Source organism: Amblyomma americanum, chromosome 3, assembly GCF_052857255.1.
Source record: "Amblyomma americanum isolate KBUSLIRL-KWMA chromosome 3, ASM5285725v1, whole genome shotgun sequence".
Classification (NCBI taxonomy): Eukaryota; Metazoa; Arthropoda; class Arachnida; order Ixodida; family Ixodidae; genus Amblyomma; species Amblyomma americanum.
In genome coordinates, this window is record NC_135499.1 from 219,945,260 (window position 1) to 219,961,303 (window position 16,044).

A 16,044-nucleotide genomic window follows, 5' to 3' on the forward strand; every position below is an offset into this window, starting at 1 on the left:
TCCCGGCTGTGTGTTCATTAGCCGCCTGTCATTAGACGTTTTTTTAGCATACCGGAGACGTATACCGGTTTACCGGACGCCGGCTGCGCACGCGCAGTGGCTCCCCCTCACCCCAACAATGACATTGCGCATGCGCAAGAGGGTTCCGTTAAACCGGTATAATACGTCTCCGGTATGCTGAAAACGTCTATTAATGATGTTTACGAACCGCGGAGAGCTGGAAACCCATAAAGGCTGACGAGGAGCGCGGCGATATCTCGTTCGGACAGGCAGCCTTTCGCGCTGGGTCCGCAAGGAGCAGAAGAGCTATATTACGTGCAGCCTTGCTCAAAAGTGTTCAGGTCACATGATTTGTGAGCCTTGCGGTGCAACTGTCACGGCACTTGTAAACTTGCAAAAGTCCGGAGGCGGCGAGATTAAGATTCCTCCTCACCGTCCCGAGCGTTAAAGCTTACGGGTTGCCGTAACAGTCTCACTGCACCACTCCAATGCAAGCCCCCTGGCTCGAATACCACGAACAACACCAGGGCTGATGCCATATGTTCGACACTAGACTGCTAGATGCGCGCTCGGAGAAGGCACGAGGTTCCACTTAGTGAAGACTTCTTACAGATTCATAGTCTATAGAGCGTCTATAGATAAAAGTGCGATAAAAGTGTATGGCCATAAATCTATAGACTGTCTATAGACTGTCTACAGGATTTGTATTGCCTATAGAATTTATGGACAGTGTACAGACTGCCTAAAGAAATTTTTCTAAGAGATGATTGCGAGAATGCTTCAATCTCGCATATCTCGCCGTATCTTATGCTCACTCCTCCGGCAAAAAAGGCAGCCGCGAAAAAGCATCAGCTGCTACGCATGGTGTTGACCCGCCGCGGTGGCTCAGTGGTTAGGGCGCTCGACTACTGATCCGGAGTTCCCGGGTTCGAACCCGACCGCGGCGGCTGCGTTTTTATGGAGGAAAAACGCTAAGGCGCCCGTGTGCTGTGCGATGTCAGTGCACGTTAAAGATCCCCAGGTGGTCGAAATTATTCCGGAGCCCTCCACTACGGCACCTCTCTCTTCCTTTCTTCTTTCACTCCCTCCCTTGTCCCTTCTCTTACGGCGCGGTTCAGGTGTTCAAAGATATATGAGACAGATACTGCGCCATTTCATTTCCCCCCAAAACCAATTATTATTATTATTATTACGCACGGTGTCATCGAGATGTGGCCACCCCATCTCGGCTCGACGCATGCGCGACGGAACGGTACACGAATGCAGGGGAGCTCTGCTCATCCCTACCACGCGGCTGGAATACGGACACGCTCCACATTAGGCTTTGAAAACACGCAACTGCGGACTGTGTAAAGTTCGTGCGACGGGCGAAGAGTCTCGTCTGGATGTTTTGACGCCGCGACCGCTTGACGTGACCCTCACACATTCCTACTGGTTAAGCTCCGCCTTAAGGGTATGACGCGACAGCTTAATGGTTTTATGTCCATATATACTGATGATGATGATGATGATTATGGATTTTTATGGCGCAAAGGCGTCTATGGCCAAAGAGCGCCATGGCACAAGGTATTTTTCGATTACTCAAGGTGGGGTCAACGACCCATTTTTCAAGCATTTCACCCTGAACAAGCAGAGCACCAGGCCAGGGGAAAGATTGTACCCATTGTATCACCGGTAGGTACCCGGCGGCACTGGGGATCGAGCCCCGCACCTCCCGCATGCGAGGCGGATGCTCAACCACTCGGCCACCGCTGCGGTTATCCCCCATATATACTGAATTGGTCAATCTATACTTTATATTCATGGATCCCTGGGAGCCTTCATGCCGCTCCTGGCGCAGTGGTGTAGCGCTTATAGTGGTTAAGCGATGCGCCATTGCTTTGCGATGGCAGGAGCTGCCACCGGTGAAACATGCGCGATCAAGGTTGCTCTTCTCGAGAAAACTCTCGCGACCAATCGTTATGATTTAACTGCCACCTGCCACGGCTGGCAGTTTGCTCACAATCCGGTGGGCAGGTTGTGATGACGCCACAAGGTCAGGTGGCCTAGGTGGCCCCATCAGCCTCGTAGGTTGCTTCTCTGGGGATTTTTTCCCTCACGGTTAACGCCGACGCGGGATTTTCTGAGACACGAGCTCCCTAACGCTGTTGCGTGAAAACGCATTGCCGGTCTTCAAGGTGCACAGACCGCGATATACTAGGCAGGTTAATTATGTGACAAGTAAAACAGTTATGGTTGGCGTTTTCTGCGCACAAATTTTATTCGCCTGCCGTCCGACCAGCAGCAGCAGTTATATGCTACTCAGGCGCGTTCATTGCTTCAATATGCATGCGCGTGCTGAGACCCAAATTCTTCCGAACGAATCAAGCTCAAAAAGATATCAAATCTGGCAGCCCGATTTTTCACAGGTAATTATGACAACAATCAGCATGACTACAGCTAAATGTGTAGCGTTCAGTAACAAGAGCTATATTTAGTAGCAGACACATTCGATTATTGTTATTTCATAGTATGTATTGCTCGAAACCTTCATGATCGGGAAAAATACATAAAATCTCATTCACACAAGATAGCAAAGAACGGATGCCTCTGTAGAACTAAGAGGCTGCCATCGTCAGCTGCCATCGTCAAAGGGCGAGTTTTATTGCGAATTGCTTTTTTAAAAGGGTCCACCCCCAGCCAGGAAAATTGTGTGAAGCTCGACATTGAGGGCAAGCCATGCGACTGAAGCTGGTTACTGGCCGTGCCGGTAGATGGCGCCACAAGACCTGTGTCGCCAGCGCGTGCATCGGGCAATGAATGCGCCTTAAACGGCGTTGTCTGCTAGTTCAGCATGTGCCACCACGGCTGCGCGTGAGCCTCTTGGGCCTCCTTTGCGCTGTGCGCTGGGATACCAGACTAAACACATGCTTTCGCGCGTCGGCTTGGTTTAACTACGTTAAAACCTTACCGCTTTCTTTTTTCTTTTTTTAGCCATTAGTCAGTCCATGTGACAGCTGCATGACGGAAAGGATGCGAATAGGCGCGAAGATATGCAGTAGAAGATCACTCACCACTTTAAAATCTCGGCTGAACTCGGTCGTTTTCCCCTGCACAGAAAAACAAAGAAAAAATAAACGTCAGCTTTACCCTTGCGAGTACTGGCGGCAGAACTGGTGACAGGTGAAAACGTGTACTCGCATACAAACGACTTATACACAGATATCAAGACATGGTAAGAGTGCGTTAAAGATGGGCGCCGGTTGAAAGGGCGTCACGGATGCAGGGGTGTTGAGAGGAGGTCGGTGGTTACGTTAAGGATAGTAGAAACAGTTGATTAGGCGAGATGTAGATGGCAGTCAGGCTACAAGCCACACTGACCAGCGCCGCTCACACAGCGGAGCTTCGATGGCATGCGGACGTATGTGGTCTGTGGCGCTCCAGCACCCAAAGCCTCTGATCCGGCCCTCGCAATGAGGCGGAAACGGGCAGTTTACAGTAAAATATGTCTCTCTCTCTCTCTCTTTTCTTGGCTAATTACAAAGGCAGCCCAGGGAACGTAGCACGGAAAAAGGATGACACTGGTTTAGCATCTAGTAGTTTCACATCAATGTCCCGAAAAACTGCGTGCCTTTGCTTTGCACAGGATCCCATCCCTAACTGCGCCGCCAGCGCCGCCTCTTCCGACCGTGTGTGGCGGATGAGAGAAACAGAGCGGCGCCCTGTAAACCAGCGCGTGGAAAGAAAGGAGGAAGAAGAAGAAGAGTTTATATCGGCCTCTGTGCACGCTCTGAGCACGTTCCCGTCATGCGTGCATAAGAAGCGATTCGGCCGCCTCAGCATTCATAAACAAGCGTCAGGGAGAGAGTAAGGGGAGGCAGCAGACACTAAAGAGAAAAATCCAGCCGGGGTCGTTCCGACACTTCGAGGCGGCACGAGATAGCGGACAGGCAGCAAGCAGACGAAAGGGTCGCGGGCAGACGACAGGAGGCAATCCCCCCAGCGAAAGCGAAACCAGGCGGCGCCGGTGGCAGCGGTGGCCGTTTATTAGAGCCGTATATTTTCGCCGCCGCCACGACGGGCATTACAGTCGCGGATGTCACGGGGGACACGCTCGGCAGCAAAGCGGCCGGACCACACCTAAGTCCGAGTCGCAGCGGGCGATGTGTGGCCGCCGAAGAGCTGAAGGGAGCCGCCGCCAGGTGGCACCAAAGGCGGCCTCGGTCGCGTTGCCTTCTTTATGCATTTATACGCTTCCTCATTCGAATTCCTCCTTTCGTATACCCGAGCACCTTTCAGCACCTCCGCTTTGAAAAGCCCGACGGCCTGCGCTTTCTTTGCTTCTTATTTTCTAACATGAAATACGAAGCGCGACAGAGTGCGTGATGAAAATTCGCGTCCTTCCAAGGGAGCCTGGCAGTAGTGATGTGTCGCTGGATGTGGCACGTAAAGCCTGCACTGGCCAGAGCGACCGTACCACAAAAAGAAAATGATATTAAATGCTGAAATGTTGCCCTTGTCCACAGAAACGGCCGGCATGTGCGGCGAGAAATTGCTAGATTGTGTCAAGAATGGAACTCGGTTTCGCCAAGGTCCACGCTCCAACACAAACGGCTTGCGCGTACTTAACTGTTAAGGTTATCACATCAGGGGCAAGATCACAGGGAGGGGGGGGCTGCTGTATCAGCAGGCTCCCTGCGCCTCGCGAGGGCACAGCTGCTGCGATCGGCCTTGTTTGCTTTCATATGCAAATTCGCGCGCAACCACAGCGTTGGCGGCGGCACTGACGGCAGGAACGAAAACAGCGCGCCGCAGAGCAAGCACGCGCGTAAGGAGGCATGACTGGCCTGCCGTGAAATAAACGAATGATGAGCGCTGCTCTGGCCAGACAGCGGCAACCGGTTCACGCTGCGGGGAAAGGGGCGAATGCGTTTTCTGCGACGGCAACACTTGTACCAAGGATAACTGTACCGCGCAAGTGGCCAACGCAATTCCACACCGCAGCGCCGTCTGGGTCGCGAAATTAAGTGTTCTCTCTCTCTCAGCTGTCTGAATTTAACCGGCGCAAAAAGTACGGGCTGGGCAAATGTGCTGCATGATTCAGCTTCAGATCTGCCGATTCTGGATGTCAACCGTCTTAAAAGACGTCCGGTGGCAATCGCACCAAAATCCCACAAAACGAGACCCTTTCCACGGGTGTCAGCGACGCGCACAGCCTGCAGTCAACAGCACGCAAGATATGCCCCTCAAGGCAGCCTGGAGTAACGGTGCACAAGTGTGAAGAAGAAAAAAAGCGGGAAGGATTCAGGCGTAAGCTGCAGTGCCGGGCGTAACACGGTCCCCCAATTTCGGCGCTCCCGCCACAACGAGTAGGGGGGCAGGCCGGCGTGGAGCGGCAGCGCGTCGGAGGAGAGCGGTCACGGCGGGCGAATTAAAGCCTATTAGTAAGGCAGGGCTGCCGCAGAGAGCGTGCCCGTGCCTAAGTCGACGCGGGGCTGCGAGCCAAGACTAGAGAAGGCCGACTTGTTTACGCAGCGAAGCAGGCGGGGGCAGGCCGTGATTAATGAATCAATCACGGGCCACACCGAAGAAGCGCTCGCGAGCCCAACGACCGCGACGCGTCGGCGAACAGTGCGCAACGATCCGCTCTGCAGTCTTTCCTCCCCACACCGTCAAGGCTGGAGAGTTTGGCTAACCTCGGTGTCAGTGTAGCAGCGCTCTGCAGAGGTCCTTTGTTTCGAAGATGACGAATCCTGCTAGGCAGGCAACGATCACCTGTGGCAAGACTGGGACAACTGTGAGATGTATAGTACGAAAAGCCCTGTTTGAAAAAAAAAAACGGTATTTGCGAGTGAACGAGGACAAACATTCACGGAATGTATTTAGCGTGGAATGTCTAGAAGGATGCTTTTGACAGTGCACCTGCAGCACGACGAACTCGTTCTACCTAAAAGCAGAGGTCGCGAGGTAAATTCCGAAAGCGGACAAACGTCGCCCAGACGACTGATAATTGGCAGTAATCGAAAGGACGATAAATTCGGCCGCGATCATTTCTCCGTCCACGATGAGCGGACTTTTCACCGAGAAACCGTGCACGCCCGCTGACAACAACCGGCCTGAGCGGCGCCAGCTACGTCCGCCGGTATGTCCTGTGGTCACTCTTCCACGGAGGGCGCCAAGGAATTCGCGGTTCTCCCGATTCCCCGCAACGAAATCCGCCCATGCACCCGAGAAGAAATATTGCTCCGCAGCCGCTCAATCGATGAGGGCTGCCTGAAGCATCTTTCTCTTCCCGCGAGCGCCGAGCAGTGAGCAGACATAAAAAAAAAAGAAGCAATTTTCCTGCTTCGAGCAAGATCGAAGACACTGCTCGCGGGGGTAACTAATTAGGCCGCTCGGTGGCCGGCAGGGACGGCGCGAACAAGTTTCTCGCGGCCTGAGTCACACATGTACCCGCGGAAATCGCCGCCCGTCCATATGCGACCGGAGATAACTTGTCAAGGGGGAGATGGGGGCGCCACCGAGAGTAATTGGCGGTTATGTGGCTCTCTCCGGGCATGCGCTCTTTCCGCCGCCGCGAATCATCACCGCACCGGCGCTGGAGAATGCGCTCGCGAGACGGATACGCGCCGCGCGGTCGCCGCCGAAGCACCGGCGCCGACAGCGCGCATGCACACACACACCCTATCGCCGCCGTTCCCCGAAAACATGCCTCTGCCAGCGAGCCGCACGGGAGCCCGGGCTCGTGGCTGCCTGGGCGCTTTTGGGTGAACCGTACGACGGCGTGCACTGAAACTCAATTCGTTCCGTGCGCAACCTTTTCGGAGAGGGACAGCTTTGTTCTTGCAAGAACTGTTGCACGGAAGCAGCGCACGTCGATGGGCCTCGTGTGTTAGTGCATGATGAGCAAGGCTATATGATCATCTCCCCCCCATCGACTTGGTTGCTCAACGCCTGTAAACGCTGGCCTCCCTGCGAAACATCTGAAGAGAGAGGAAACAACGAATGCAACCTGCGCCTCGGAATATAATAAGAGAAATCTAGGAATGCCCCAAATTATGTAAATATGAAACCGGCATCTACTACGCTAAAATAACTACAGTCGAACTTCCTTATAACGAACCTGTTTAGAACGAAATAACGGATATAACGAAGGAATGACGACTCCGCTTGGAAGCTTGTCAACACGAGCTATAACGAAGCTACGGCTATAGCGAAGTAATCGCCGGGCCCCTTTAACTACGTTATGACAAGTTTCAGCTGAAGTTGAATTCACGGGGCACCTCAACGCAGGATGTTCTGTATCTGCACTCTCTCTCAATTTTTCTTCTCGACAGTCTGATTCAAACCTCGCAAACACTTCCGCGCGGAATGTGGCTTGAAGATAAACACAGGATGTATTAGCCAAGAGGAATACGATCCAGCCGCTGACGACACTCTTGCGACAAAGATCGAGTACAGCGATTCATACGGTATGATTCAGTTTTTTTTCAGCCGATGCACTACGCAGATTCGGTGGCGGTGTTTAACTACGCGGACGGTCCCCGCAAACGACGATGGATAAAACGCCGTCGCTGTCACGTACGTACGCAAACACATTTCCGGCGACCTTGGTCGGAACATGCTGTTTTGCTTCTGTGACGGGAGTACGCGAAGCGAACGACTTTCGGAGGACGGCGTTTCACGAGGAGCGGCTTAATTGCTCGACACAAATCGCCCATCCTGTTTTCGATCAAGGCGCCTTAGGCCATCATGCAGGACATAGCACTTTTTTTTTTTACTCTCAGGAAAGGTTGGGGGGGGGGGGGGGGGGGAATTGCCGCAGGCAGGATGTTTCACAAAACCGTCCAGCCTAGACGTGCTAGCATTTTAAAGTTCAAATACAAAATAAGTAGTGAACAAAGGTAAACGCTCCGGCAAACAGGCTTGTCTTAGGATGCTTCAGCGCTAGCACCGTGCTAACCCTGACACCCTGCTAACTTTTGGATTATTAATCGAATGTCAATGATTTGACAAAGATGCGCAAATGGCACGACAACGTAGTAAGGACCGAGCGAGCTCTACACGCCGTAGTACCCAGGTTGCGCATGCACAGGAAGCATCAGAAAGAAGTGCTGCAATCAACTCAGTCGCCACAGTCGCTGATTAGCAAACCGGCGCCGTTACCATTTCCATGGCGTGCACGCATAGTAGAGAAATTTCAGAGAGGCAGACAACTCTGATGACAGGCAGCAATAAACGAAGCGTCAGAGCATTCCACTAAGAGGAAATGATACGTTCTGCAGACTGATCAGTTCCCCTACGAAGGGCCCAAGAACCGAAGGGCGATGCGCTTATCCGAGAGCGCGACGCGAATCGGAAGTGCAATATTGGGCGCAGGAAGTGCAAGGGGAAGAACGAGTGGAGCAATCCAATCGCACCCTTCCTCCGAGACGCAGGGGGCCGACCTAATAACGGCCGTCTCGCGAATCCCAAAAACCCGGTGGCGACGGGAAGCACCGCCCACGGCGCAGCTTCTCCGGCGTCCCTCGCACAGCCGCCCTTCTTTCATCCCGTCTGCCGCTCTCCGCCGCTGGTTCTTCTGCGCTTTCTTTCTTTCTTTTTTTTTTTGCCCATCTATCACTTCATTTTTTCTCTTTCAACCGCTCTTCGGAGAGTCAAGAGCACTTGGTGGACGTCGCCAGCGCCACGACGGCGAAACCCGGAACGGCACCGTACGAACGAACAGACGGGAAGCCGCAGCGGCCGCATTCTGCACGCTGCTGCAGGTTGTCGGCTGCTGGCCTCCACCGCGTACGCGCGGCAGTCCTCCACTTTTGCCGGCGGAACAACCGGCAGTGTTCCGAAGGGAGAGTCAAAGAATCCTTGCTCATACGGAAAAAGGCGTTGACGATGCAAAAGAGACAAAAGAGATTCAAAGGGCGCGAATTGAAAGCGGGACGAAGTAAAACGCACAAGGACGAGCGCTGGCAAAAAGTAGAAGACACCACGGCGTCGCATATACACGAATTCTTTCTGAACGCCCGCAGTTCTGTTAGAACAAGGCTGGGGCCAGTAACGCAGGTCTGAACTCGCTTCTCCGTTTTGATTTTACAAAAGCTAGCGTTTAGCGCACACAGCTAGGCTCGTGCTTCGCAGTTAAGCCAGCCTGCAGTGCCAGTGCGCCTATGCTTTAAAACGCCCATTTCTTGCGTGAAGCCAGGCAAGGCACGGAAAGCGACCCCAGCGTATACAGCAAGAACTAGTACAAGGAGCACGAGGATATGTAAGAAAAGCAGCGGCGCCTGCGATAACGCTGATATCCAAGGACCGCTATACTTCTTCACAAATCGACACGCGAAATAGTGATCTCCCATTCCTCTCTCCCCTTCCTATCTCTCCCTTTCCATGAGCAGTTAACCTCCCCGCCTTTCCGTTCATTTTTCTCTCTCTCTTGCAATCAGAATTCGCAAAGTTTTTATCAGTGCATTGATGGGGGCAAAACCATGGAACCACACACATTTTAGAGACCGGTTTGCGTATATATTTCTGAGGAGAGGTCCGAGGGCAGCGAAAGGGAAACTGCAAGGGTAAAAACGAGGGCTCGCAACAGTTCGCTCGCGAAAATGTATGGGACGCGACACACGAGTCAGGTTGGGGGGCCTGCGATGAACAGTGAACCACATATATTCCGTGCGCAACGCGTACACGTGCATGCTGCCGGGCGCGTTCAGGAGAACAATACGACGTATACAACGGGCAAAGACCGGCTACCCTCGATTGGAGTCGCGTGAAGAAAAAAACCACGGCAACGCAAAATTTACAATGTAGGGACACCGTACTGTATTCTTTGAGTATGTTCGTGCTCGCTGCAGAGCCAATGTGTTCACCAAGTGAGAGCGCGAACGTGGACACCTGGCGATCAATTGCGTACAGTCACACGCGATGGAGAAGACATTGGCTAAGGAAAGAACGGTGTCCTCTCTCTCTCAACGTGCTTGCTTAGGGCATGCGCTGCAAGCTTTATCTCCATGGGTGGAACAAGGAGGGCGAACGCCAATGACCCGAGGATCAACATCTTAGTGCAGGAGCGACTTGCAACTAAACACTCCGCTGCAACATCCGCGACAGCAAGGGGTGCTCGTATGCTTCTGTCATGAGCATTCATAAATTCATAAGTGCAGATCAATGACTATATGAGCGTTCTTTCTTGCGCGACGTCGCGCGCGTCTACTTTTCAAGCGCAATAACGTGAATATTCTACACCTGCCCGAGTCGTTTTATTTGGCCTACACGTACTGCTGAAGACGTGGTCAACACTTTCCACGTCTTCCTGTCGAACAAAAGCGGCGTCCTTCAAAGTGCCACTACACCGTGTAGCGTTGAATGTCAACTGGCAGCAAGAAACGCGAGCGCTCTAGCAAAGACTCGCCAAAGGAGGCCGCAGGTCACTAATGGCCAAAGCGCGAAATGCAGCCAGCCGAGCGATCGCATAGAGGAACTGTGGAAATCCGCACGTAAGGCGGTGCAGCGCGCGCGAGCGCAGAAAGACACAAGACGGGCCCCAGGAAAACAACGCCGTCGAGTTCAAGGTACGCTCCGAAGGCCTCCAAAAGATGAAGCACGCACGCGGCAGACGGACGGACGGCGGCGTCGTAGTCAGCGGCTTCGGGGAAAAACATCAGACGGGCCTCCGGGAGGGGGGCGATCGCGCAGCACATATCCATCGCGCGGTAGAAATCCCCCTCGGGATATCAAAGCGCGCGGCGGCCTCTCCTTCATCGCTGCCGAAAGGGGTTCACTGGATGCATGCGCCCTTCTCGTCATCGTGAGGGCTTGTGTACGCATGGGCGGATCACGCCCTGATCGAACGCCCGCTCAGAAGGTCGTCGCCGGAGAGGGCATTACACGGGGCGCGCGAAAGCGGCAGTCTCTTATCGGGCGGGAACAAAGCCGCACACTGACACCACATCGGCTGACGAGCCGATTAAAAAGTGCACGATACATGCGCGTTCCAAAGACCAAGGTATAAATGAGCCCGCTGTCAATAGCTTGTTGTCGTCGCATGAGGCGGTTTTTCTACAGCGTCACGCAATGCCAATCTTCCACGGAGGAGTTCGCGTTTGTGTTAATATAACGCTTACTTTGCTAAGCCCAACTCATTCGCGAAATCAGGTCATTCCTAAATTAAGTTTCAGCAATATCAGGTTCCCTGTTATCAGTCTTCTAGCGCTGCTGAAAAAAAAAATGGCCAGGCTTAGCTTGGTTAAGCCAAGAATGCGTTGCATATCTCGATGGAGTTTCGTGCTGCTCCGTTGACTCGATCGCCATTGAAACTGCCCGTGTAGCAGCGCTCGATCGCCTTTGATTCGATAGACTATCGGTTCGAGGGCCCTCGAAATGCCCGTGTGACAGGGGTATAAGACTGTCCCGGCGAAGGAGCGCAGCTCTTTTATACATATGCCGTGACGTCAATCATAGCGCAGCGCCCCTAGCGGGAGGAGCGGGAGTCAGGTGGTGGCTGCGGCCGCGCGAGTTGGGGCCCAGCTTTTCCTCCGGTTGTCGTGACGTCACGTCACGTGGTTTGGTGGCTGGTTTGGTGACCGGAATGCCAGTATGAAGAACTCGTACCACTGCGTGAAATCAACGAGCCGCTTGGAACCGTACGCACAAAAAGCTGGGCTATTCGTAGCCGCACCTGAAAGGCGAATCATCGCGAGACAATGCCTTCGTAGAAATGAAGGCAATTGAAGCTCCAGGAGCAAGCAAGGGCGCGGAGCGATGGAACAGCAGGAGGTGGAGACCGGGGGAGATGGGGGGGGGGGGGGGGGGGTGTAAGCGCGCTCGGCCCGCGGCCGTATATATACCCCTCTGGAGCCCGCCACGGGACGGCCCCGTCCGCTGCAGTTCGGGCTGACCTTACCCCCTTTAATTTGACCGCGGCACCGCTTAGTGACCGCTTCCCAGAAGGCACAAGCAGAAAAGGAGCCAACGGAGGATTGGGGGCCCGCTCGCGCTCCCGTCTCCGAAGACAAGCGCCTCAATTTTAACCCAGCTGGAAACGGCGCCTCCCGAGATGTCCACTCCGAGGCAGAAATGGGCGCAGTTTTGCAGAAAACGGGACTCGAAGTGGTAGACTGACCTGCAGGCGCCGCTGTCGGCCAACTTTTTCAGTTCCAGATAGTTCTCTAGCCTTTTCTTTCGCGAGAGGAGGAGTGACCCGCTTAGCTGTTCTTTCCCCGTTAGTTTGCAGTTATACGTGGCAATAACTGTGGCGAGCTTATAACGGCTGTTCGAATAGGCACAATCAGAGAGCAGCTTTGCAAAATGCCGGCCTTAATTACGAAATGCAGGACGACACGCTGACCTCCATGGTGAGCAAAAGGCATCAGCTCGAGTGTTTAAGCGTCTCTAATTAGGCGTATAAGTACCGTTGAAGAGCAGTTCTCTGAACGCGATGGCCTTGAGCAACAATCCACCCTGCGGAGTCGAGCGATATGCATGCTAAGGGAAGGCACTGCAAGCAGCAAAATAAGCTAACTAGCTCGACTTTTTGGGGACGCAGCGATCACCGCTTTCGAAAACCTTTTTTTTTTTTTTCACAAAAACAAAGCAATACAGTAGACAAGAACAGCCGACATCGAAAAAAAAATCGCTACCGAGACAACAGGAAGTTGTCGCCAAATAAAAAGCTTTGGCAGTGCATTGCAATCCGAACTGTGGCAAACTTTGTGGACGAATGAAACGTAGAAACGGGGTATGCAGCGTCACTGCCTTTTCGCTCGGCCTCCTTCTATGAATGCGATGTTCATTTGAACGGCCCCGCGTGAAGGAGGAGGGGGCAAGCTGTGGGGAAGCGGGGCGACGGATGAGCGGGCAAACGCAGCCACGAGGGCATCCCAAGCGAAGACGCGGGGAGAGCGACGCATGATGACCTTGACCAAGAAGGCGGCATTTCCGGGCCTCCCCCTCCCTCCTAATGCCAGCCCTCAGCGGGGAATGAGCGGAGTAGCGCGTCTGCGCGCCAAAGTAAAGCACTCCACATACTGTGGCCCGCAACGCAAACAAAACAAGGAAAGGGGGAACAAAAAACGGAGAAGGGGGGGGCTCCAGAGAGCGCTCGCAAGTGGCACGGCACGAAGAAAAACGAAACCAGCCGGGATGGATACGGGCGCGCTGGGTCCATTAGAGGCAGAGCGGCAAACACAATGCTCACAGATCGGAGCCCCCAGAAGGGCAGCCCCAACAGCTGCCGGAGATGACGCCGAGAGGAGGGGGGGGCAATTCGGCGAAAGTTGCCAGCAGCGGCTGGTGCAGTGGAACGGGGGAGGGAGGAGAGCTCGCTGGTCGACGCGCTGCCACCGCGACGATTACTGCAGCGTGCGAGCTCGCGATGTACTAATCCCCCCCCCCCCCCCCCCCCCTCCCTTCGCGCACCTGACGCGGGAGACAATAGTGACTCTCGTTGCGCACTGGGGGACGCGTACATGTAGCGCTTCCATTCTTGTTTGCTTACGTATTGTGCGCACAATGGTTGGTAACACTGACCCGCATTCGTGAAAAATATACCTGGTGGAGAAAGAAAACCGAAAGTATGCTTTACGTCAGCAAATAAGAACACAAGCTGGGGTGCTGGCTCGCCTAGAACGCACCTAAAATAAAAAAAGGGAGCTCGATGAAAGCGGAGTGAACCTCATCACCACCGAACAGTTGTTCATACAGTGGAACCTCGGGATAATGAAGTTGAAAGGGCCTGGAAATTACTTCCATTATAGGCGTAGCTTCGTCATAGTCCGTGTTGACCGAGCATCCAAGGGGAATCGTCATTATTTCGTTATGAACCGTTTCGTTATAACGAGGTCCGAGTTCGACTATAAGCGAATATATTCGTTTAGAAAATTGGCAACGAAAGAAATTAGTTTCTATTGGAAGCTGTAGGCGCTAGCTGAAGGTACTCTTGGTTGAGTCAGCCTATAACGCCCACAAAAAAAAAAGTGCTGAGACCTGTAACGCCCACGTCGAGCCATATAACATGCTATAAATATATAAAAAGACCCGCTCCAAGTTTATGACGCACTTATCATTCGGAGAAATCCAGTATCTCTTTCACCTCCTGTCGCTAACTCTGGCCAAAAAAAAAAAAAAAAACGCGGAGAGGAAATAAAAACGCAAATTGCTCACCCGCGAATATTATACATCAGGCGTGCGTGGCGGCGCGACGAGCCGGCAGCAGCAGCAGAGAGGCCGCGCCGTGCGGAGAAACCATAAAGCAATCAGAAAGAGCGCGTCTTAGCGGGCAATTATTCCTGGAAATCATTCGCGGCGCATTTCCGTCGGACGTATCTCGTCATATTTTTCTTCGTATCGCCTCCTCCTCCTCCGCTCTCCCCATGTGCGGGCACGAGGGACGGAGAGGGTGAGTGAATGAATAAAGCTCAATCCAGAGGCGCCGGGAGATAAAGTAACGCGAGCGACAGAGACGATAAAAAATGGCAGGCCCAAGCTGCGCTCGCCACCGCGTAGGAGAGCCAGCGGCGGACCGGTACAAAGGGCGCGCCGCGATTAAGCACGATATACCTCCTCGCGCGCGGCTAAGAAAGCGGTCTAGAAAGAAATGTGCAAGAGCAAAGCACTCGCTGAGCAGCCGAGTCACACTATGGCAAGCAGCGTTCAGCTCCCCCCCACGTGCGCATACAGACACGCGCACCACCGCAGCCACTATAAATCGGCCGCGCCGCGGCGGCTCCTTCATTTTATGAGGCCAACCGCGCGGCGGCATCGGGCCGCATCCTCCTCTCCCTCTTCGCGCACGAAAGTCCGAACGGGTGGAGGCAAGCGGACAAAGAGAAGAGAGGGCGAAAGGGAAGAAGAAGAAGATGGAGAAAGGCGGCCTCCCCCGCCTCCGATGAAAAACAAGAGTATTTCATTTCCAAGGCCGCCTCGTAATGCGCCATCACGGACTCCAGGTGCTTGGCTGCTGTCGGTGGCGGCTGATATACACGCGCTTACGTATGAGCACGAATGCTCGCGCATTCTCATCACGACTGGAAAGCGACAATGAAACAAGGTGCGCATTTTATCACAGACGGCCTGGACTGCGCCATCTATGCCAGCGCATACTCTCTTCGTTTAATATGCAGAAGAAAGGCGCATACTATACATCATATAGTACAACGATGGGTGTTGTCATATGCGAGCGAAAGTTTCGAATGGAGGACGGAAGAAGCAGCGTGCAGGGCATAGAAACCGAACCCCGCCTTTCGTTCGCCCGCGATATTGCCCCGCAAAGGAGCGTAGCGCAAGACTTCCTTCCCACAACTGTTCCGCGCGTCGCTGTTCGTAACTTGTAACGACGCTATTCTAATCACGAGACGCAATCATTTGTTATCGCCCACAATGGCCGACCAATGGTGTTGGCCTCATGTAAACTTTGGTACACGCAAGTATCGGGCATTGCAGCGTCTGCAGCTGAAGCCTCGAACCACCATTTTCCAATAAATCGGTTGGTTGGTTTTGGGGGAAAGGAAATGACGCAGTATCTGTCTAACGTATCTCGTACCACTGTCTAACGTACCAGAACCGCGCCGTAAAGGAAGGGATAAAGCCGGGAGCGAAAGGAAGAAAGAGGTGCCGTAGTGGAGGGCTCCGGAACAATTTCGACCATCTGGGGATGTTTAACGTGCCCTGGCATCGCACAGCACACGGGCGCCCGTGTGCTGTGCGATGTCAGTGCACGCTACTGCCGCGGTCGGTTTCGAACCCGGGTAGTCGGGCTCAGTGGCCGAGCGCCAACAAGCACGCCGCCAAGCAACGCTGTTTGCGCAGCGCCGCCCGTCGACGTCTCCCCTCAGGAGACTGCAAATGTAGGCGCGCTGCCTCTCCAGACAGCTGCACCGGGCAGATATCGAACTGCCGCGGAAGCGCCTCGTATCGACGGCGATCAAGAGATACGCAGAGCACGAGCATCGTCACTGCGCAGAACCCTTATCGGTCAGCGCAGGGAAGGAGAGCGTCCCATCATACGAGCTCCGGGTGCGTTGTTGAGCTCGAGTGGCTGGCATGCAGAACCCAAAGCCAAAATGCCAG

General features: G+C 53.8%; 1 protein-coding gene across 4 annotated transcripts in view; it reads right to left on the reverse strand.

Moving 5' to 3' along the window:
- The window catches only part of LOC144126119 (AT-rich interactive domain-containing protein 3C-like), a 270,128-nt gene that overhangs the window by 112,324 nt on the left and 141,760 nt on the right, over positions 1 to 16,044 (reverse strand). For all 4 annotated transcript variants that reach the window (XM_077660077.1, XM_077660079.1, XM_077660080.1 and 1 more), the window contains one exon: positions 3,054 to 3,089. In XM_077660077.1, the coding sequence (XP_077516203.1) occupies positions 3,054 to 3,089 (36 nt within the window). The remainder of the gene's footprint in view (positions 1 to 3,053; positions 3,090 to 16,044) is intronic.